The following is a 21,562-nucleotide window of genomic DNA, read 5'->3' on the forward strand; positions in this document are numbered from 1 at the left end:
CTGTCTCTCTCCCTCTCTCTATTTGACCCCCACCTGTTATACACGTCCCACGTCATCCACAGCACAACAGACAGAGCAGGATCTCCTATTGATAACACAGACAACTGTCCTCTACCCTCACAATACAGACAGCTAGTCATTATTCTAGTTGGAGATTGTTTGAGACCCTGTGGAGAGTTGTTGCACATACATTATAATAGGACTTTATAGGCCGTTTTTGACTTCAATGTTTATTTTTTATTTGCATTTGGTTGAGTTGTCAGCTAACGTGAATTAAACGTAAAATCAACTAAAATTGTTACCCTGTTATTGGATTTTTGTTTAAATTGGGTGGGAAAAAATATACGAAATTCCCGAGTTGATGACTTTTTGCACTTATGATACACACACACGCTCACACACATAAGCTTCTAACTTTTGTCAAAAACAAGCAGTGTCTGTTGTGAACACTTCTAAGTTGATAAAGGGAGAAGGGAAGACTTATATACCTGTTTGTGTGTCCTTAATCTACACAGCCATTTTGATGTCTTAAAGAGAGCCAAATACAGTGGTTAGGTCCCAAATGGCACCCTATTCCCGACATAGTGCACTACTTTTGACCAGAGCACATTGAACAGAGCCCTATTGGCCCTGGTCAAAAGTAGTGCACTAGATAGGGAATAGGATGCCATTTTTTGGACGCTAACTGAATTGCAGCACGTCTCCTATTCAAGTACTCTTTGGTTTGTGTTTTTTTCCCCCCTCATTTATTTCAAACGAACAACCCTTTGGTATTCCGACGTGCTGTGTGTGCTTGGATTGCCATGGGTTACCAGGCTAGACATATGAAGCAATGTGAGCTAGAGAGTGTGAGGGCTCAAGAAGTTCCTGTCAATAGGACTTAATTGTAATCCTGTCTAGTTGGTCTATTTCTGTGGCCCACTGACAAGATATCTTAAGGTTGGTATGTCTGGCATTAGGCAATATTTATTCCATGTCTTTCACAAATGTAGGTGCATTGTAAAAGATCATTCTTGCTTTGGCTCGTATGTACGAGAGGTCAGGAGTTAATGGGCTGAGGTCACTTCCTGTTGTTATATACAGTAGCTACTGTGTCTGTCTGTCCAAGAAAATAGCTCTCCCTCTTTCTCTTTCTGTCTGTCTCTTCCTCCCTTTTCCTGTTTCTCCCTATCTCTCTTCCCCTGTCTCCCCCCTCACTGTCTCCCTGCCCTTCTCTCTCTTCCTTTTTCTCCCTCTCCGTAACTCTCCCTCCTCTCATCTGTGCTCTGTGAGACCTCGAGATGCCCACCCTTTGTCTTGTCAAATCTAATGCCTGAGTTTCTCTCCTCCCTATTCCCCCCGTCTCTCTCCCTCTCTTCCAGGATTGCCAAATTAACTATCACTTCCTAAAGGTATCTCTCCTCTCCTCTGCTCCTCTCCTCGCTCTCCTCCTCCCTTCCGCTGTCTCCTTTCCTCGCCTCTGTTCCTCTTTTGTCGTCCTCTTTTTATCTACCTCCTTTGTGTCCAATCACTCGCTTTCTCACTCTCTTCCGCTCTGATCATTTGTACGTGGTTTAAGGCTACTGCAAATAGATCCAGTTTACTAACAATTTGTTCTCAGTGTGGGGTTGGAATTAGCGCAAGAACAAGAGCCATCAGATAGCAGGAATTGCTCTCATAAATCATTGTGTGGAGCTGTAAATAGCCTTGTATTTTGTTGAGAAAACCAAGTGTAAAGCTATCAAGCTGGAAGGGAAATGTGCCTGAATTTCTTTATATAAATATTATCCACTACAAAGATAGTGTTTATGGAACTATATACGTGCAGGTAGACTACTTCCACAATAAAATAGGATAGCATGCCAATGCAAGATGCTGAAAATAAGTGTCCTACAGGGCTACAGCCTCATTATATCATCCAATAGGAAAACAGGCAATAACCTCTGTAGACCCCAAGGACAGAAGTGTGTGTCGATAGATACATGTTTCAGTGCCTGTTCATTACAGGGACATTGCAGCCAACCCACCTCCCACATACACGACACACTCTGTTATTATTCTTCTTGCTCCCTCCCCCTCTTTATTTTCTCGTCTACCAGGACACTCTTCTTTATTATTCATTTTTTGGTCATTTAGCAGGCGCTCTTATCCAGAGATACTTACAGTAGTGAATTCATACATTTTCATACTTTTTTCCCCCCTTCTGGTCCCCCGCGGGAATCGAATCCACAACCCTGGCGTTGCAAGCGCCATGCTCTACCAACTGAGCCACATGGGACCTATTCCTTCCTCAACTGGGTAGGGGGTGTCCATGGATACTGTAGTCAAAAAAGGGGGGTGGGACTCCTCATTGGGTTATAACTGGTTGGAAGGAGATTGTTAGTAAATGTTTCCCGTCCATGTCTGTCTGGCTACATTATAACGTTTGTCGTTCAGTCTGTCTGGCTACATTATAACGTTTGTCATTCAGTCTGTCTGTGTATGTTGTCTGGTTGTCGTTCAGTCTGTCTGTGTATGTTGTCTGGTTGTCTGAGCATGCTCTGTCTGTCTATGATGTCTGTCTGTGTCTGTCATCAAACTTTTCATCACTATCTGGTCATATTTTCATCTTCCTCCTTTGTGGCCTATAGGTTATTTTTGGATGCTTGGTCTGTACAGGGGTGGAAGTTAAGCTGTGTGCCTACAGCAATGAGAGGTCAAAACAAAGATGGACAGCACAGTTAGTTAGGCCCGTCTCCATTTGTTCAGTGTTGATTTTATAGGGCCATAACGTGGCTTTTACTATATCTTTATAGACACAAGCATTTCGTTGAACCCGCTAACACAGCTTCTAAACTGTGTACGGGACCAATAAACTTGATTTGATAAGTTGAATTCGATCACGTTGCTCATCGCAGATCCACAAGAGGGCAGTATCATGCCAGGTTTTAAAATGCATTGCATGTAGGTGCAGTGAATCAATCGAATACAGCACAATTTACAGTGCATTCAGAAGGTATTCAGACCCCTTCCCTTCCACATTTTATTACGTTACAGTCTTATTTTCCTTATCAATCTACAATACAGTACCCCATAATGAAACGTAATAAGAAAGCTATAGTTGGCGTTGTCCCTCAAGTTGTCTCCACCAGTTACCACTAGATGCCACCATAGCACTTCATTGTAAAACCAGTATGAGCGACTGTGCTCCTGAAAGAAATGTGTCTGTGTTGTCAATGCGTTAGTGTTATGAGAGACTGTGTTCCTGGGATAAAATGTGTCTGTGTTGTCATAGTGATCTGAGTGACTGTGCTCCTGGGATAAAATGTGTCTGTTGTCATAGTGATATGAGTGACTGTGTTCCTGGGATAAAATGTGTCTGTGTTGTCATAGTGATATGAGTGGCTGTGCTCCTGAAATTAAATGTGTCTGTGTTGTCAATGCGTTAGTGTTATGAGAGACTGTGCTCCTGGGATAAAATGTGTCTGTGTTGTCATAGTGATATGAGCGACTGTGCTCCTGAGATAAAATATCTGTGTTGTCAATGCGTTAGTGTTACGAGTGACTGTGCTCCTGACATAAAACATGTCTGTATGGTAGTGCTTCTGAAAGTATGGCTGTGTCTCAGCTGTCAGCCGTTCTCCATTCACCTCTCCCCTGCTATGGTTGCAGGCAAAGGACAAAGCCAACCAAGTTCAGGTGCGTCTGAGAGGAAGTAAGGCGGCTTTTGCGAGTCTCTTCTCCTCGTTGGCTTCGCTTATAGGTGTGCTGTGGTCTGCATAGCCCAATCGTGTGCTGCCTATACCTTACAAGCTATTTCTAGGCCCCGCCCACTAAACAACCCCTAGCCACTGGAACGGTGTAAGCAATATAGCAAAGTCTTCACCTAGCCTATCAGAGGGCAGGGTGGAGCTATAACCTTTTGCATATGCCTATCAAATCCTGTCAGATCTACATGAAGAGAAGAAGGCGAGGGGCTAGTATTTATCTGGACTTGTATGCAGACGCATACATTAACCAAACTAAAGCCGCCTGACCAGTTTCTTACACCTCGCCTAGCCATGAACAACCAAGGGGAAACAGCAGTAGATTGACACGGAGAACCTCACACACGTGAAGTGTCAATTTATTGGACAGATTCCAATGGGATCAAATGTCTTTGGTTCAGTTTATTTGGATTGTCGTATGTTCTACACAAATGGGCTGCTTTATTGTTGTGTGTAGTTTGTAATGTGCGTGGCTGCCAGCCTGTCCAGTGTACTAGACAGACAAGATGAGCTGTAGTGTGGACCAGGTTTAACATGACTGTGCCAGCTGCTCGATTAGGCCCAGGTTCTTGAGTGTGTGTGTGTGTGTGTGTGTGCAAAAGAGAGATTTGACACCTGTGAGTAAGGGTGAAGAATGAGGATGACACCCAGGTCGTTGTGACACTGTCATATGTTCCCACTGCCTGGAAAACAGAAGGAATATGCCTCCGGAGAAAATGGAGGTCGCAAGAGGGTGTGAAAATGGGTGTGTGTAGTGCATGTGTGTGTTCGAGGCCAGGAGAGTTTACCGTCTTGCTCTGATTCTAAACCAAGCATGACTTGACGAGCTTTGAAGCTTTGTAAGAGCATGTGGTGGACATACTGATGGAATGGCACATTGACCAATGACAATGCATTATCACGGAGGGGTTTGACAGTAATTCATTCAAATGTCTTTAAATGAATTTCAACGTTTTGACCGAAGGGTTTCTTGTAACTCCACAAAAATGAGTTATTTATTTATTTATAGGTTAGCATTATGACAAAGTCAGGAGTATTTAACGTCTGTACTGTCATTCCATATTTACTGTTTTATACCTTCTGTCTGTGTTCCATCTCCTCCAAAATGAATATATTTTTTTTAAAATAATTTTTGAATTGTGTTATATTGTGTTACATAAGGCCGCACAGCAGTGTGTGTGGGTGCGTCGTGTGTGTGTGTGTCTCACGCCGTTCCCCTCTCCTCACCGAACATAGAAAGCCAAGCTGGGCCCTGGTACTAAGAAGGTGATCGCTCCATCAGATGACAGCAGGTCCAATCTGCCCTCTAACAACCTGGACTCTGTCAAACTCACCGACTTCAACTTCCTGGCCGTGCTGGGGAAAGGCAGCTTCGGCAAGGTGAGCCCAGGACTTGTTTTATTAAGGAGGTGAAGTGGTAGTTTCCTGGACACAGATGAAGCCTGGTCCTGGACAGAAAAGCACTTTCAATGAAGATTCTCCATTGATCTCGCTTTTTAGTGTCCATCTGGCTTGTTCTGTGTTTGGGAAACCGCCCCACGATGATTTGTCACAAGTTATTCTTATTGGCTTCTAAAATCAGCTTACCCAACTTGTCATGTTGAATGTCCTGTGTACCACGGGGATGTTCTCTATCGGACAAATCTGAAATTGAGTAAGATCCAAGATCAATGTTGGTGTACAGTTGAGTAATAAGCATACAGTAACAACAAAACAGTTGCGTTAATAACATTACTATCCGCGTTAAGCCGCCCTATTTAGAAGCCTTCGGTCTCACCTTTGACCTCTCGTGTACCTGTGTCGTAGGTGATTCTGGCAGAGATGAAGCCCACAGAGGAGTTGTACGCCATCAAGATCCTGAAGAAGGACGTGGTGATCCAAGATGATGATGTGGAGTGTACCATGATAGAGAAGAGAGTCCTGGCCCAGCAGGACAAACCACCCTTCCTCACCTCACTCCACTCCTGCTTCCAGACCGTGGTATGGAGACGACGGACACGCGCATGCACAAGGGGATAAACACACACACGTACACACACGTACACACACGCACACACACGTGGGCCTATGGGCATGCACAAACACACAATTACTTGCTTTTTGCTGTCCATTGGTGATGCTGATGACGTTGCTCCCAATTCTCATAAGTGTGGTTATTGTGATGGGGTAGGGTTTGTGCCATTACATGTGTCTGTGCAGGCCACACACACACAGACATTTGCCAACACACACACACACACACTATATACATATTCTTTTTCTCTTAATCGTCAAGCTCCTCTATGACACACACACATACACCACACATGTATATACCTACACACACACACGCACATATACACCACACATGTATATACCCACACACACACATACACCACACATGTATATACCCACACACACACATACACCACACATGTATATACCCACACACACACACACACACACACACACCCACACACACACACCACACATGTATATACCCACACACACACACACACACACACACATACACCACACATGTATATACCCACACACACACACACCACACATGTATATACCCACACACACACCACACACGTGTATATACCCACACACACACCACACACGTGTATATACCCACACACACAAAGTTCAATTAAGTTTTTCTTTGTTTTAAATCTGTCAGCTTTCTCAGCACTTCTCTCATTCCTCCTTAATCTTTAATCCCTCAATCTCTCTCGCGCAGGGACGACCAATACAGTGGCCAATACACATACACACACACATCCCCAAAGTGGAAATCAAACATTCAATGCATTTTTAAGTGAGGAGAAGTCCAAATCCTCTTCACAATAAGATGCCACTAACACTTTGAGGGTAATTGTTTAAGGAAACCATTTGCCTTGTCTGACAGGTTATTTCAAGCTTATGTTGAGCAAAGTGCATAAAATACCGTAAACCTTATTATAATCTCACAGCGTGAGTTAATTTCAAACTATTCTTCAACAATGAGGAGGCGATAATTTAACTAGGGTTTAGCAAGATGAGGAATACGTAAATAGTCGCCTCTTCAGAACGCACAATGTTGAAGAAAAGTTTCAAATTAAATCACACTTCCAGATAATAATGAAGCAATAAGGCCTGAGGAGGTGTGGTATATGGCCAATATACCACAGCTAAGGGCTGTTCTTATGTACGACGCAATGCAGAGTGCCTGGATACATGTAATAGTGCCAGACATGCACACAAACATATACAGTGGCATTGCTGTATAATTTTAGTTGTCCTTGATGTCCTTTGTTTTTTTAGTTTTCTGTTGTTTTTTTTGCATTGTTGTTTTCTGTTGTCTTCTGTCGTTTTCTCTGTAGTTAATTTTCTTGGTTGTTGATGCATTTGGGGGTTCTTGGGGTTGGGGAATGGAATGAATTGTATTTTTTGTATTAATTAATTATTATTATTTTTCTTCTTGGGGAGGGACTGTCTGGGGGGGGGGGGGGAATCAGCTGTTGAGGATCTGTGGGGGAGAGGGGGGGATCTTGGAGGGTTCGGGTTCATGTCTTCTGTCAGGGCATTGACCCTGGATGTGTGTGTCACTCAATGGGAGTCAGGTGGATGACTGGTGTGGTGTAGTTGTTGAGCGGCTTCACTGCAAGTATATCGTATGTTTTGGATATTCAATTAAAAAAATATAATAATAAAAAATAAAAATAAGTGCCTGGATACAGCACTTAGCCATGCTATATTGGCCATATACCACAAAACCCCCAAAGGTGCCTTATTGCTATTATAAACTGGTTACCAATGTAATTAGACCAGTAAATGGTCATATTTTGTCATACCCACAGTCTGATATATCACGTCTTTTAGCCAATCAGTATTCAGGGCTCGACCCACCCAGTGTATAGTGAGGTGTATGTTAAGTTTGCAGGACAGACCGGTAAGAGGCTGTCTGAGGGATTTACTTCAGTTTGACTAGACATAATGGAGTCATACATGGGAAATATTTCTGAGGGGTATACTTTTTCCTCTCATGTTGTTGTTGTTCTGCTTTCTATAGTACTTTCTATAGTACTACCGTATCCCCTATATGTGACTCAATACTACACAACAGCCTCACCACTGGGTCCTACAGTATAATGAAGAAAGCCTCCCTCTCTGTCTGTCTGACATGGCTGTTATCATGACACAGTATATGAGGGTAGAACAGATGCCAACATTATGAAAACCAATGTTATATGAAATTAAACAGCCCCGTCTCTGTCTCCCCCTCTGCCCAGGACCGGCTGTACTTTGTCATGGAGTATGTGAATGGGGGAGACCTCATGTACCACATCCAACAAGCGGGCAAGTTCAAAGAGCCACAGGCAGTGTAAGTTCCCCTTTCCCCTCGCTTTCACCTTTTATACTGAACAAAAATATAAACACAGCATGTAAAGTGTTGGTCCCATGTTTCTGCTCCCGAGTGGCGCTGCGGTCTAAGGCACTGCATCTCAGTGCAAGAGGCGTCACTACAGTCCCTGGTTCGATTCCAGGCCGTATAACATCCGGCCGCGATTGGGAGTCCCATAGGTCGGCGCACAATGGGCCCAGTGTTGTCTGAGTCTGGCCCGGGGTAGGCCGTTATTGTAAATAAGAATTTGTTCTTAACTGACTTGCCTAGTTAAATAGCTGAAATTAAAGATCCCAGAGAATTTTGTCATTTGTCTACCATAAGCCGTCTCCAACGTCGTTTTAGAGAATTTGGCAGTACATCCAACCGGCCTCTCAACCACGGACCACGTGTAACCACGGCAGCCAAGGACCTCCACAGCTGGCTTCTTCACCTGCGGGATCATCTGAGGAGGGGTGCCGAGGAGCATTTCTGTCTGTAATAAAGCCCTAATTCCAGTTGGCTTTGCCTGGCTCCCAAGTGGGTGGGCCTATGTCCTCCAAGGCCCACCCATGGCTGCACCCCTGCCCAGTCATGTGAAATCCATAGATTAGGGCCTAATGAATTTATTTAAATTGACTGATTTCCTTTATAAACTGTAACTCAGTAAAATCATAGAAATTGTTGCATGTTGCATTTATATTTTTGGTCAGGGGGAATAAGAGTGTATGTGTGTGTGTGTGTGTGTGTGTGTGTGTGTAAAAGATAAATAAATAGAGGGCTTGGAAGAGAGAGGGGGAAGGGAGAAGAAGAGTAAAAACTAGACTGGGCACTGCAAAGTACGGAGGAGAAGGAGAAACGACAGCCTAGGTATAAGAATGAATAAATCTATCAGAATGTACCCAGTCTAGCTGAAGCACATTACAGTCGTTTACAATCTTTCCTGTTGAAATGAATGGCTTCAGGGCTGCCTAACATGGAGCATGTCATTGCAGGTTCTATGCAGCAGAGATCTCTGTTGGCCTGTTCTTCCTGCACAAGAAAGGAATCATTTACAGGTGGGTCTTCTTCCAATGTATACCAATTGAGGCACTTTATCCCATTCTAGGATCAATGTTTACCGTACACTGTGTATTGTCAAACCAATAATTCATCAATTTACTAATATAAATGTAAGGAAGTAACAGGATTGGTATAGAAAAGGCCCTAAAATACAATGGTCGTTTTCATTTGGCCCTTGTCACATGATGCGGGTGTCTCCTGCAGGGATCTGAAGCTGGACAATGTGATGCTGGACTCGGAGGGCCACATTAAGATCGCTGATTTTGGCATGTGTAAAGAGAACATATACGAGGGAGTGACCACTCGCACCTTCTGTGGGACGCCCGACTACATCGCCCCAGAGGTAGGAACAGGGGGAGTGTGTGTGGGGGGAGGGAGTGGGGTGGTCATCTTTGTCATTGTCTGGCCTGCGCCCCCGTCTCCGTGTTAATCCAAATCCGAGTCGACAGCTCAGGATGCGCACGCGCACACACACACACACCGTGTCTACTGAACATTTTGAGTTAGAAAGATTACCGTGTCTACTGAACATTTTGGGTTAGAAAGATTACCGTGTCTACTGAACATTTTGGGTTAGAAAGATTACCGTGTCTACTGAACATTTTGGGTTAGAAAGATTACCGTGTCTACTGAACATTTTGGGTTAGAAAGATTACCGTGTCTACTGAACATTTTGAGTTAGAAAGATTTCTTGTCTCTGAACATTTTGGGTTAGAAAGATTACCGTGTCTACTGAACATTTTGAGTTAGAAAGATTTCTTGTCTCTGAACATTTTGGGTTAGAAAGATTACCGTGTCTACTGAACATTTTGAGTTAGAGAGCATTTTGCATAAGAATCTGCCCTTGATGCAACCAACCCAGTCAAGCACAGCCCAGTGAGGGACATCATATTGATTTCCTCTAAAACGTCCTCGAAGAGGTTCATGGGTGCTGAGGCTGGGTGGACAAGCTGCGATGGTGAGGTGCACACACACACACACACACATACAGGGTGGTTGGGGCGGTGGTGAGCCCCTCTGCAAATGCACCGTCCAGCTCTCGCATCAGGGAATCCAGTCAGGCCCTCATAACTCCACACGTTCTCTCTCTCTTTGACTTTGACAGACTTGAGAGAGTAGAGGTTGATACGATGTTATTAGCTCCAATGAAGGGTTGGAAATGGACATTTACCAAAAAGTCAGATTTCTTAATTGAAGTGAAATTGACCTCAACCTGATAATATGAGAATTTTTGCTTCCCCTATATGTGAGTTTCATTCATTTTGTCTTGCTGTTTTTGCGATGTGGAAGTTTGCTATCCTCTGTGTTTGTCGGTGTGTGTGTTCATGCACTTTAGTGTGTGCGAGTGTCCGTTTATCTACACGCACCAGTGTGTGTGTCCATGTACAGTGGCTTGTGAAAGGATTTACCCCCTTGGCATTTTTTCTATTTTGTTGCCTTACAACCCCCCCCCCAGGTACCAGGTTATATCATTTGATTTACACAACATTCCTACCACTTTGAAGATGCAAAATATGTTTTATTGTGAAACAAACAAGAATAAGACACAAAAAACAGAACTTGAGCGTGCATAACTATTCACCCCCCCCCCCCCCCCCCCCCAAAAGCAATACTTTCTAGGGCCACCTTTTGCAGCAATTACAGCTGCAAGTCTCTTGGGGTATGTCTCTATAAGCTTGGCACTTCTAGCCACTGGGATTTTTGCCCATTCTTCAAGGCAAAACTGCTCCAGCTATTTCAAGTTGGATGGGTTCCGCTGGTGTACAGCAATCTTTAAGTCATACCACAGATTCTCAATTGGATTGAGTTCTGGGCTTTGACTAGGCCATTCCAAGACATTTAAATGTTTCCTCTTAAACCACTCAAGTGTTGCTTTAGCAGTATGCTTAAGGTCATTGTCCTGCTGGAAGGTGAACCTTCGTCCCAGTCTCAAATCTCTGGAGGACTGAAAAATGTCCCTATATTTAGCACCATCCATCATTCCTTCAATTCTGACCAGTTTCTCAGTCCCTGCCGATGGAAAACATCCCCACAGCATGATGCTGCCACCACCATGCTTCACTGTGGAGATGTTCTCGGGGTGATGAGGGGTGTTGGGTTTGCGCCAGACATAGTGTTTTCCTTGATGGCCAAAATGCTCAATTTTAGTCTCATCTGACCAGAGTACCTTCTTCCATATGTTTGGGGAATCTCCCACATGCCTTTTTGCGAACACCAAACGTGTTTGCTTATTTTTTTCTTTAAGCAATGGCTTTTTTCTGCCCACTCTTCCGTAAAGCCCAGCTCTGTGGAGTGTATGGCTTAAAGTGGTCCTATGGACAGATAATCCAATCTCCGCTGTGGAGCGTTGCAGCTCCTTCAGGGTTATCTTTGGTCTCTTTGTTGCCTCTCTGATTAATGCCCTCCTTTCCTGGTCTGTGAGTTTTGGTGGGCGGCCCTCTCTTGGCAGGTTTGTTGTGGTGCCATATTCTTTCCATTATTTAATAATGGATTTAATGGTGCTCAGTGGGATGTTCAAAGTTTCATATTTTTTTATAACCCAACCCTGATCTGTATTACTTGTGTCATGCACAAAGTAGATGTCCTAACTGACTTGCCAAAACTATAGTTTGTTAACAATAAATTTGTGGAGTGGTTAAAAAACGAGTTTTAATGACTTCAACCTAAGTGTATGTAAACTACTTCCGACTTCAACTGTATACTGAGATCATGTGACACTTAGATTGAACACAGGTGGACTTTATTTAACTAATGATGTGACTTCTGAAGGTAATTGATTGCACCAGATCTTATTTAGGGGCTTCATATCAAAGGGGGTGAATACATATGCACGCACCACTTTTCATTTATTAATTTTTTTAAACAATTTTTTTTTTTCAATCCACTTCACCAATCTGGACTATTTTGTTTATGTCCACTACATGAAATCCAAATAAAAATAATTTTAAATTACAGGTTGTAATGGAACAAAATAGGAAAAACACCAAGGGGGATGAGTACTTTTGCAAGGCACTGTATCTACACGCACCAGTGTGTGTCTCCATGTCCGTGTATCTACACGCACCAGTGTGTGTCTCCTTGTCCGTTTATCTACACGCACCAGTGTGTGTCTCCGTGTCCGTGTATCTACACGCACCAGTGTGTGTCTCCGTGTATCTACACGCACCAGTGTGTGTCTCCGTGTATCTACACGCACCAGTGTGTGTCTCCGTGTATCTACACGCACCAGTGTGTGTCTCCGTGTATCTACACGCACCAGTGTGTGTGTCCGTGCATCTACACGCACCAGTGTGTGTGTCTGTGCATCTACACGCACCAGTGTGTGTGTCTGTGCATCTACACGCACCAGTGTGTGTGTCTGTGCATCTACACGCACCAGTGTGTGTGTCTGTGCATCTACACGCACCAGTGTGTGTGTCCGTGCATCTACACGCACCAGTGTGTGTGTCCGTGCATCTACACGCACCAGTGTGTGTGTCCGTGCATCTACACGCACCAGTGTGTGTCTCTTAGTTGCCAGGACCCCCATGTGGAAAAACAGCTCACACAGTCCCTGTGCACCTCTCTCTCTTTTTGCCTGTCACACCGCATTACGCCACACACACACACAAACTGCATTGCTCTACTTCTCTCTCTCTTTCCACTCTTTACCTCTCACCCTGACCTACATAGGCACCCATGGGAAGGCTCTGTGTGCATCCCAAACGGCACCCTGTTTCCTCTATAGACCTATGGGTCTTGGTCAAAAGCAGTGCACTATAAAGGGAATAGGGTGTCATCTGGGATGAATACGAGAGGAATACGTTGGTCACTGTATGCTAATGAGAATTTACACACTGCGTTACCAGAGTAACAAGCCTGTGAGATAGAGGGGGAGATTGAGGGGAGGAGAAATAGAGAGGGGGAGATGGAGGGGAGGAGAAATGGAGAGGCAGAGAGAGACTGGGAGAGAGAGAGACTGGGAGGGAGAGGGCGACTGGGAGGGAGAGGGCGACTGGGAGGGAGAGGGCGACTGGGAGGGAGAGGGCGACTGGGAGGGAGAGGGCGACTGGGAGGGAGAGGGCGACTGGGAGGGAGAGAGAGAGCGACTGGGAGGGAGAGAGAGAGCGACTGGGAGGGAGAGAGAGAGCGACTGGGAGGGAGAGAGAGAGCGACTGGGAGGGAGAGAGAGAGCGACTGGGAGGGAGAGAGAGAGCGACTGGGAGGGAGAGAGAGAGCGACTGGGAGGGAGAGGGCGACTGGGAGGGAGAGAGCGACTGGGAGGGAGAGAGAGAGCGACTGGGAGGGAGAGAGAGAGCGACTGGGAGGGAGAGAGCGAGCGACTGGGAGGGAGAGAGCGAGCGACTGGGAGGGAGAGAGAGAGCGACTGGGAGGGAGAGAGAGAGCGACTGGGAGGGAGAGAGAGAGCGACTGGGAGGGAGAGGGCGACTGGGAGGGAGAGAGCGACTGGGAGGGAGGGAGAGAGCGACTGGGAGGGAGAGAGAGAGCGACTGGGAGGGAGAGAGAGAGCGACTGGGAGGGAGAGAGCGAGCGACTGGGAGGGAGAGAGCGAGCGACTGGGAGGGAGAGAGCGAGCGACTGGGAGGGAGAGAGCGAGCGACTGGGAGGGAGGGAGAGAGCGAGCGACTGGGAGGGAGGGAGAGAGCGAGCGACTGTGAGGGAGGGAGGGAGAGAGCGAGCGACTGGGAGGGAGAGAGCGAGCGACTGGGAGGGAGGGAGAGAGCGAGCGACTGGGAGGGAGGGAGCGACTGGGAGGGAGGGAGGGAGAGAAGCTGCTTTAGCTCTATCTTTGGATTGTCCTCTGGCTCCTTGTTTTGGCTTCAACAACTTACTCCCTATTTTTAGGTTTTGTGCAATTAGTGGTTGCGGTGACAGATGTTTTCAGATCAGAGCAATTCGTTTCTGTGTTCAATCCTCTGTGTTGACAGAGGAAGAAGTCGTGAGAGGAGAGAGCGAGAAACTGCCCAAGTACATTTTTGCACTTTGTCAGTGTGCACTAAACTCAGCCTGACCTCCCATTTTTGCCTCGCTCCCCAAAGCCTTTAGCGATAGCAGCTAACATTAGCCAAGACGGCGACCCTTCAACTGCTCTGCCATGCACTGAGTAGCAGTTGCCCTACAGATCTAGCTTATCTTGCCCATAACCTAACCCCAACCATTAGAGGCAAGTTGACAAGGGTGTAACTCAATATACTTTACAGGTGCAAGAAAATGCTTTATTCTCTTGTAAGATGGCTTAATGTCCAGTACTCACCGTGATACATGCCACTTAAACGAATCCAGTGGCACTGAGGTGGGCCGACCTCACTTCAACCTGCTGTAATGTTGTTTCTGAGATCAGGCTGAGGTTGTGTTCTGTAGTGTTTAGTAGTTATCTTGTGTCCGTAGTTTCTATGTGCACTGGGTTATATTAAGAGGCGGTAGTAGTGGTGGAAGCCTTGAGTAGCTATGAGTGATCCAGAACTGTCACATAGCATTAGGCCTGCCGGGAGACATCCACCGCAGCTCAGATGGACACAACAGCACGCACACTCGCGCACACAGTATGTTACATTGAGTGATCTGGCCATAGGCCTCTATGGAGTGTGGGAAATGAAAGAAAACAACATGAGAAAGTGGAGCGACGGGTCATCAGAGTGTGTGTCCCTATCACATTCATTATGATGCCAAACCAGAGAAGAGACTGACTGGGACACACACGTGCAATCATTCATGTACACAGATACAAACTGCATTCACACAAACACACTCAGTCAGTCTCACAGACAGACAGACAGAGACCGACACACACACACACACTTAACTCAAATTAGTATTCTCACAGAAAACCCTACACACACTTCGCCACGCAGTGCTGTGCATGGAGTTGAAGGGCACCATTTGCCCTGTGTCATTGTGACAGGCGACAGGCAAGGACAGCGGTGTCACGTTGGTGCTCGCTGCAGTATGGCCTGAAGCAAATCTAAATACCTCTCTCTGCGTCTCTCTCGCTCTCGCTATATATATATTACTGTCATGATCGGATGATGCTGTGAGGATATCACATTCCTTGTTGAACTGCAATCCTTGGAGAACTTGCCAGACCTCTGAGACGTGTGTGTGTGTTGAGGTAAGGTGATTATTTGTGTAATGCTAGTGAAGTGCTAGTAGCCATTGTGTGGAGATGTTACCTTCCTTAAAAGGTTGTTGGTTTGCGCCCAGGTCTGGAAGATGGACCAAATGCTACTTTATCTTAAAGATAACACCGCTGAATACCTAACATGAGGTAAAATAAATAGCTAAGAGTTAGCTACTGAGTAAATGGCTAAGAGTTAGCTACTGAGTAAATGGCTAAGAGTTAGCTACTGAGTAAATGGCTAAGAGTTAGCTACTGAGTAAATGGCTAAGAGTTAGCTACTGAGTAAATGGCTAAGAGTTAGCTACTGAGTAAATGGCTAAGAGTTAGCTACTGAGTAAATGGCTAAGAGTTAGCTACTGAGTAAATGGCTAAGAGTTAGCTACTGAGTAAATGGCTAAGAGTTAGCTACTGAGTAAATGGCTAAGAGTTAGCTACTGAGTAAATGGCCAAGAGTTAGCTACTGAGTTAATGGCCAAGAGTTAGCTACTGAGTTAATGGCCAAGAGTTAGCTACTGAGTAAATGGCCAAGCGTTAGCTACTGAGTAAATGGCCAAGCGTTAGCTACTGAGTAAATGGCCAAGCGTTAGCTACTGAGTAAATAGCAGAATGCCATTGAAGGTACTGAAGTTGTAGCTGTTGTCATCATCGTAGATCTATGAGTACCGAGGGGCATGTAGACCTGGTCTCCTACCTCAAGCATCAACACAAGCTCATTAGATCCATTATCTGCAAGATCACCAGATGCGTGATCTGCAGTGGCAGCAATACGTTCCCTGTTCTTACACAGGAAAACGTACCCAGGGTTGGCTCCAAATGCATTGCAATAGAAGGTGACGTGGTAGAGTCCTCTCATTGGTGCTGTGAAGATACCTAGGGCAAATGAGGAGCTTTTATATATCACGTCTACATAAAACATTTACAGTATATTCAAGTATATTATGGTTTAGTGCATCACATTACCTGTGGTAGGTTTATAGAGGTTGCCAACGTTTGTGAAGAACTTTTTGTAGACCAGGGTCGTTTCAGTGTTGAAAGGTCCTACAGTATGTTCCCAGCCTTGATTCCCAGTGCTGCAGAGAAGGCCACCATAGGTCTGTCTGTGAATGATATGAGAGTACACACTCCATGACAATCTATTTGACAGTTGACTTCCAATTAAGTTTTTCCTGACCGTGTGATCTGAGGGTCATATGTTTTTTCCTAAATCTGCACTATTGGTGATTTTAAATGCTTTTATTGGTGACTGTTTTGAGTAAATCTGAATATATTGTCAAAACTAGTGTAGGTATTCTCTAGTGGTTGAACCTTTGCAATGTTTATCTATGCATGACAAGTTTTACAATGCATAATGGCCGCATTATATATCCTTTTGTGCACGAATGGAATGTTCCCAGGAGGACTTTGTTCCAATTCAACGTGGCTACCTTTCAATCATGTTCAAGTGCTTAAGAAACGTCAACGGTTATGGATTGACGTGACCTGCTTCTATTACCACTATTTCAGTTTGGGTAAATGTTTCACAAAAAGTATTGTCTCTCTTCACAGTACCGTATGAGTCATGTGTTTGGGGTTCAAATACCGGTACTTCATCTGTGCCTGGTTGAGCTTTCCTTGCTTTAATAAACTAATAGAAACAGTCCCCAAATTGCACTCCAAGCAGACTTAAGCGAACGCTCAAAATATTATAAAATGTTTATTTAAGGATGTGATCCCAGGTCTGGTGTTTACCTCAAGGAGTATGTGAGCGCCTGTAAATCATTCTTTCAAGATAACCTTCTCATTCAGGTCATGTTTTTTTCTCCCAATCCTGTAACCCATGATAAATACATTGAAGAAGGACATAAAGCTATAAGCAACAGCAAATGTTTTGCCAGACCTCGAAAGTGCACTCTGCAGTACACCCGAGAATACGAATAAGAACATACACCTCAGAATAGGCTACATGTACAATGTGATAGTAACAATGAATCAGCATAAAATGTATAAAACAGCATCACATGTTGCTGTTGGTTTGTGTACAGTAAATTCAGGATGGAAGCTGCCAGAGGCAGGGTTATTATGCGTGTCATTCTGTAAACACCACAGATGTACTAAACCGAGAGAGATATAGATTTTTTTTAAATAAACAGTGTTAATCTTGTCCATTTTTTTAAATTTTATTTTAAATATATTGCATGTAGCTGGAGCTGTCAATCAGATGGTGTGGAACTTATCCCCACACAGAATATACTGGGCAAAGAGCAGAATGCCAGTGAAGGTGCTGAGGTTGCGGTCATTTTCTACCCAGATCCATGAGTTGGCTTCAAGGCACACCTAGACCTGATCTCCCTCCTCAAGCATCAGTACAGCCCCGTTAGATCCATTGTCTGAACCATCACTAGATGTTATGGGATCTGCCGTACCAACATGAACAGAAATGCTCCATATGTATGGCAATAGAAGGTGAAGTGGTGGAGTCCTCTCACTGGTGCCATACCTGTAGCGAAGGAGCTTAATAAATGGTTTATAAATATACCGATTTTGATCAATCATTACAATTATAAATAGTTTACTGATGGTATTGCTTAACAAAAGTGTTTTGTTTTGTTATTATCAGCACAATGTAAATAGTGATATTACTAATGTAAGAAGAATCCGGACACACCAGATTTGGGGTCAATTCAGAATTTAGTTGTGAATTGCTCTTTCATTCAAATTAATTCACCATTTGAATTGAACACACCCCACAGGAAAATATTTTGATATTTTAATCAAATGAAGTCAAATTAAATGCAATGCAGTTCAATTAAACTCAAATGGCTAATGTACTCTACACATCACTGTACACATTTACATGTTTTCATCAACTATAGATGGTTACCAGTTACAGTGCCTTGCGAAAGTATTCGGCCCCCTTGAACTTTGCGACCTTTTGCCACATTTCAGGCTTCAAACATAAAGATAAAAACTGTATTTTTTTGTGAAGAATCAACAACAAGTGGGACACAATCATGAAGTGGAACGACATTTATTGGATATTTCAAACTTTTTTAACAAATCAAAAACTGAAAAATTGGGCGTGCGAAATTATTCAGCCCCTTTACTTTCAGTGCAGCAAACTCTGTCCAGAAGTTCAGTGAGGATCTCTGAATGATCCAATGTTGACCTAAATGACTAATGATGATAAATACAATCCACCTGTGTGTAATCAAGTATAAATGCACCTGCACTGTGATAGTCTCAGAGGTCCGTTAAAAGCGCAGAGAGCATCATGAAGAACAAGGAACACACCAGGCAGGTCCGAGATACTGTTGTGAAGAAGTTTAAAGCCGGATTTGGATACAAAAAGATTTCCCAAGCTTTAAACATTCCAAGGAGCACTGTGCAAGCGATAATATTGAAATGGAAGGAGTATCAGACCACTGCAAATCTACCAAGACCTGGCCGCCCCTCTAAACTTTCAGCTCATACAAGAAGACTGATCAGAGATGCAGCCAAGAGGCCCATGATCACTCTGGATGAACTGCAGAGATCTACAGCTGAGGTGGGAGACTCTGTCCATAGGACAACAATCAGTCGTATATTGCACAAATCTGGCCTTTATGGAAGAGTGGCAAGAAGAAAGCCATTTCTTAAAGATATCCATAAAAAGTGTTGTTTAAAGTTTGCCACAAGCCACCGGGGAGACACACCAAACATGTGGAAGAAGGTGCTCTGGTCAGATGAAACCAAAATTGAACTTTTTGGCAACAATGCAAAACATTATGTTTGGCGTAAAAGCAACACAGCTGAACACACCATCCCCACTGTCAAAAATGGTGGTGGCAGCATCATGATTTGGGCCTGCTTTTCTTCAGCAGGGACAGGGAAGATGGTTAAAATTGATGGGAAGATGGATGGAGCCAAATACAGGACCATTCTGGAAGAAAACCTGATGGAGTCTGCAAAAGACCTGAGACTGGGACGGAGATTTGTCTTCCAACAAGACAATGATCCAAAACATAAAGTAAAATCTACAATGGAATGGTTCAAAAATAAACATATCCAGGTGTTAGAATGGCCACGTCAAAGTCCAGACCTGAATCCAATCGAGAATCTGTGGAAAGAACTGAAAACTGCTGTTCACAAATGCTCTCCATCCAACCTCACTGAGCTCGAGCTGTTTTGCAAGGAGGAATGGGAAAAAAATTCAGTCTCTCGATGTGCAAAACTGATAGAGACATACCCCAAGCGACTTACAGCTGTAATCGCAGCAAAAGGTGGCGCTACAAAGTATTAACTTAAGGGGGCTGAATAATTTTGCACGCCCAATTTTTCAGTTTTTAATTTGTTAAAAAAGTTTGAAATATCCAATAAATGTCGTTCCACTTCATGATTGTGTCCCACTTGTTGTTAATTCTTCACAAAAAAATACAGTTTTATATCTTTATGTTTGAAGCCTGAAATGTGGCAAAAGGTCGCAAATTTCAAGGGGGCCGAATACTTTCGCAAGGCACTGTACATATGAGTAATTAAGATATGTAAACATTATTAAAGTAGCATTATTTAAAATGTCTAGTGATCCACTTATTAAAGTGGCCAGTGATTGGGTCTTAATGTATGCAGCAGCCTCTCTGAGTTAGTGATTGCTGTTTAGCAGTCTGATGAACTTGAGAGAGAAGCTGTTCTTTAGTCTCTCGGTCCCAGCTTTGATGCACCTGTACTGATCTCGCCTTCTGGATGATAGCAGGGTGAACAGGCAGTGGCTCGGGTGGTTGTTGTCCTTGAACTTTTTGGCCTTCCTGTGATATCGGGTGCTGTAGGTGTCATGGAGTGCGGGTAGTTTGCCCCCGGTGATGCGTTGTGCAGGCCGCACCACCCTCTGGAGAGCCTTGTGGTTGAGGGCGGTGTATTTGCCGTACCAGGCTGTGATACAGCCTGACAGGATGCTCTCGATTGTGCATCTGTAGAAGTTTGTGAGTGTTTTTGGTGGCAAGACAATTTTATTCAGCCCCCTGAGGCTGAAGAGGTGCTGTTGTGCCTTCTTCACAATGCTGTCTGTGTGGGTGGACCATTTCAGTTTGTCTGTGATGTGTATGCAGAGGAACTTAACTTTCCACCTTCTCTACTGCTGTCCCTTCGATGTGGATAGGGGGGTGTTCCCTCTGCTGTTTCCTGAAGTCCATGATCATCTCCTTTGTTTTGTTGAGTTTGAGGTTGTTTTCCAGATGCCACACTCTGAGTGCCCTCACCTCCTCCCTGTAGGCTGTCTCGTTGTTGTTGGTAATCAAGCCCACTACTATAGTGTCGTCTGCTAACTTGATGATTGAGTTGGATGCGTGCATGGCCATGCAGTCATGGGTGCACAGGGAGTACAGGAGGGGGCTGAGCACACACCTTTGTGGGACCCCAGTGTTGAGGGTCAGTGAAGTGGAGATGTTGTTTCCTACCTTCACCACCTGGGGGGCGGCCCGTCAGAAAGTCCAGGACCCAATTGCACAGGGCGGGGTCGAGACCCAGGGCCTCCAGCTTGATGATGAGCTTGGAGGGTACTATGGTGTTGAATGCTGAGCTGTAGTCAATGAACAGCATTCTTACATAGGTATTCATCTTGTCCTAGATGGGATAGGGCAGTGTGCAGTGTGATGGCTATTGCATCATCTGTGGACCTGTTGGGGTGGTATGCAAACTGAAGTGGGTCTAGGGTGGCCGGTAAGGTAGGGGTGTATGATCTTTGACTAGTTTCTCAAAGCACATCATGAAGACAGAAGTGAGTTCTATGGGGCGGAAGTCATTTAGTTAAATTATCTTTGCCTTCTTGGGTACAGGAACAATGACGGCCATCTTGAAGCATGTGGGGACAACAGACTGGGATAGGGAGTGATTGAATATGTCCATAAACCAGAGGTGGGACCAAGTCATTGTTTGGTCCCAAGCCAAGACAGGCAAGTCCGAGTCAAGTCTCAAGTCAAGACTGTCAAGTATCAAGTCATGTCTCAAATCTTTAACTTTGAGTTTTGAGTCCTAAACAAGTCATAATGTGCTCTTTTTCACCTTTATTTAACCAGGTACGCTTTTTATTGATATCTTTAAGAAATGGCTTTCTTCTTGCCACTCTTCCATAAAGGCCAGATTTGTGCAATATACGACTGATTGTTGTCCTATGGACAGAGTCTCCCACCTCGGCTGTAGATCTCTGCAGTTCATCCAGAGTGATCATGGGCCTCTTGGCTGCATCTCTGATCAGTCTTCTCCTTGTATGAGCTGAAAGTTTAGAGGGATGGCCAGGTCTTGGTAGATTTGCAGTGGTCTGATACTCCTTCCATTTCAATATTATTGCTTGCACAGTGC

At 44.5% G+C, this 21,562-nt stretch overlaps 1 protein-coding gene and 1 non-coding gene across 3 annotated transcripts in view; one reads left to right on the forward strand and one right to left on the reverse strand.

Annotated features, from left to right (window-relative positions):
* Positions 1 to 21,562, forward strand: part of LOC139370490 (protein kinase C alpha type) — a 215,526-nt gene that overhangs the window by 161,866 nt on the left and 32,098 nt on the right. The window contains exons 9-14 of one of the 2 annotated variants that reach the window (XM_071110004.1): positions 3,631 to 3,657; positions 4,962 to 5,105; positions 5,532 to 5,705; positions 7,982 to 8,073; positions 9,069 to 9,131; positions 9,340 to 9,478. In XM_071110004.1, the coding sequence (XP_070966105.1) occupies positions 3,631 to 3,657; positions 4,962 to 5,105; positions 5,532 to 5,705; positions 7,982 to 8,073; positions 9,069 to 9,131; positions 9,340 to 9,478 (639 nt within the window). The remainder of the gene's footprint in view (positions 1 to 3,630; positions 3,658 to 4,961; positions 5,106 to 5,531; positions 5,706 to 7,981; positions 8,074 to 9,068; positions 9,132 to 9,339; positions 9,479 to 21,562) is intronic. The other variant, XM_071110005.1, reaches the window with a different exon arrangement.
* Positions 2,184 to 2,259, reverse strand: trnaa-ugc (transfer RNA alanine (anticodon UGC)). Its single transcript has one exon. It is a non-coding gene; the product is annotated as a tRNA-Ala (tRNA).

The sequence above is a fragment of the Oncorhynchus clarkii genome, chromosome 17 (assembly GCF_045791955.1).
Source record: "Oncorhynchus clarkii lewisi isolate Uvic-CL-2024 chromosome 17, UVic_Ocla_1.0, whole genome shotgun sequence".
Classification (NCBI taxonomy): domain Eukaryota; kingdom Metazoa; phylum Chordata; class Actinopteri; order Salmoniformes; family Salmonidae; genus Oncorhynchus; species Oncorhynchus clarkii.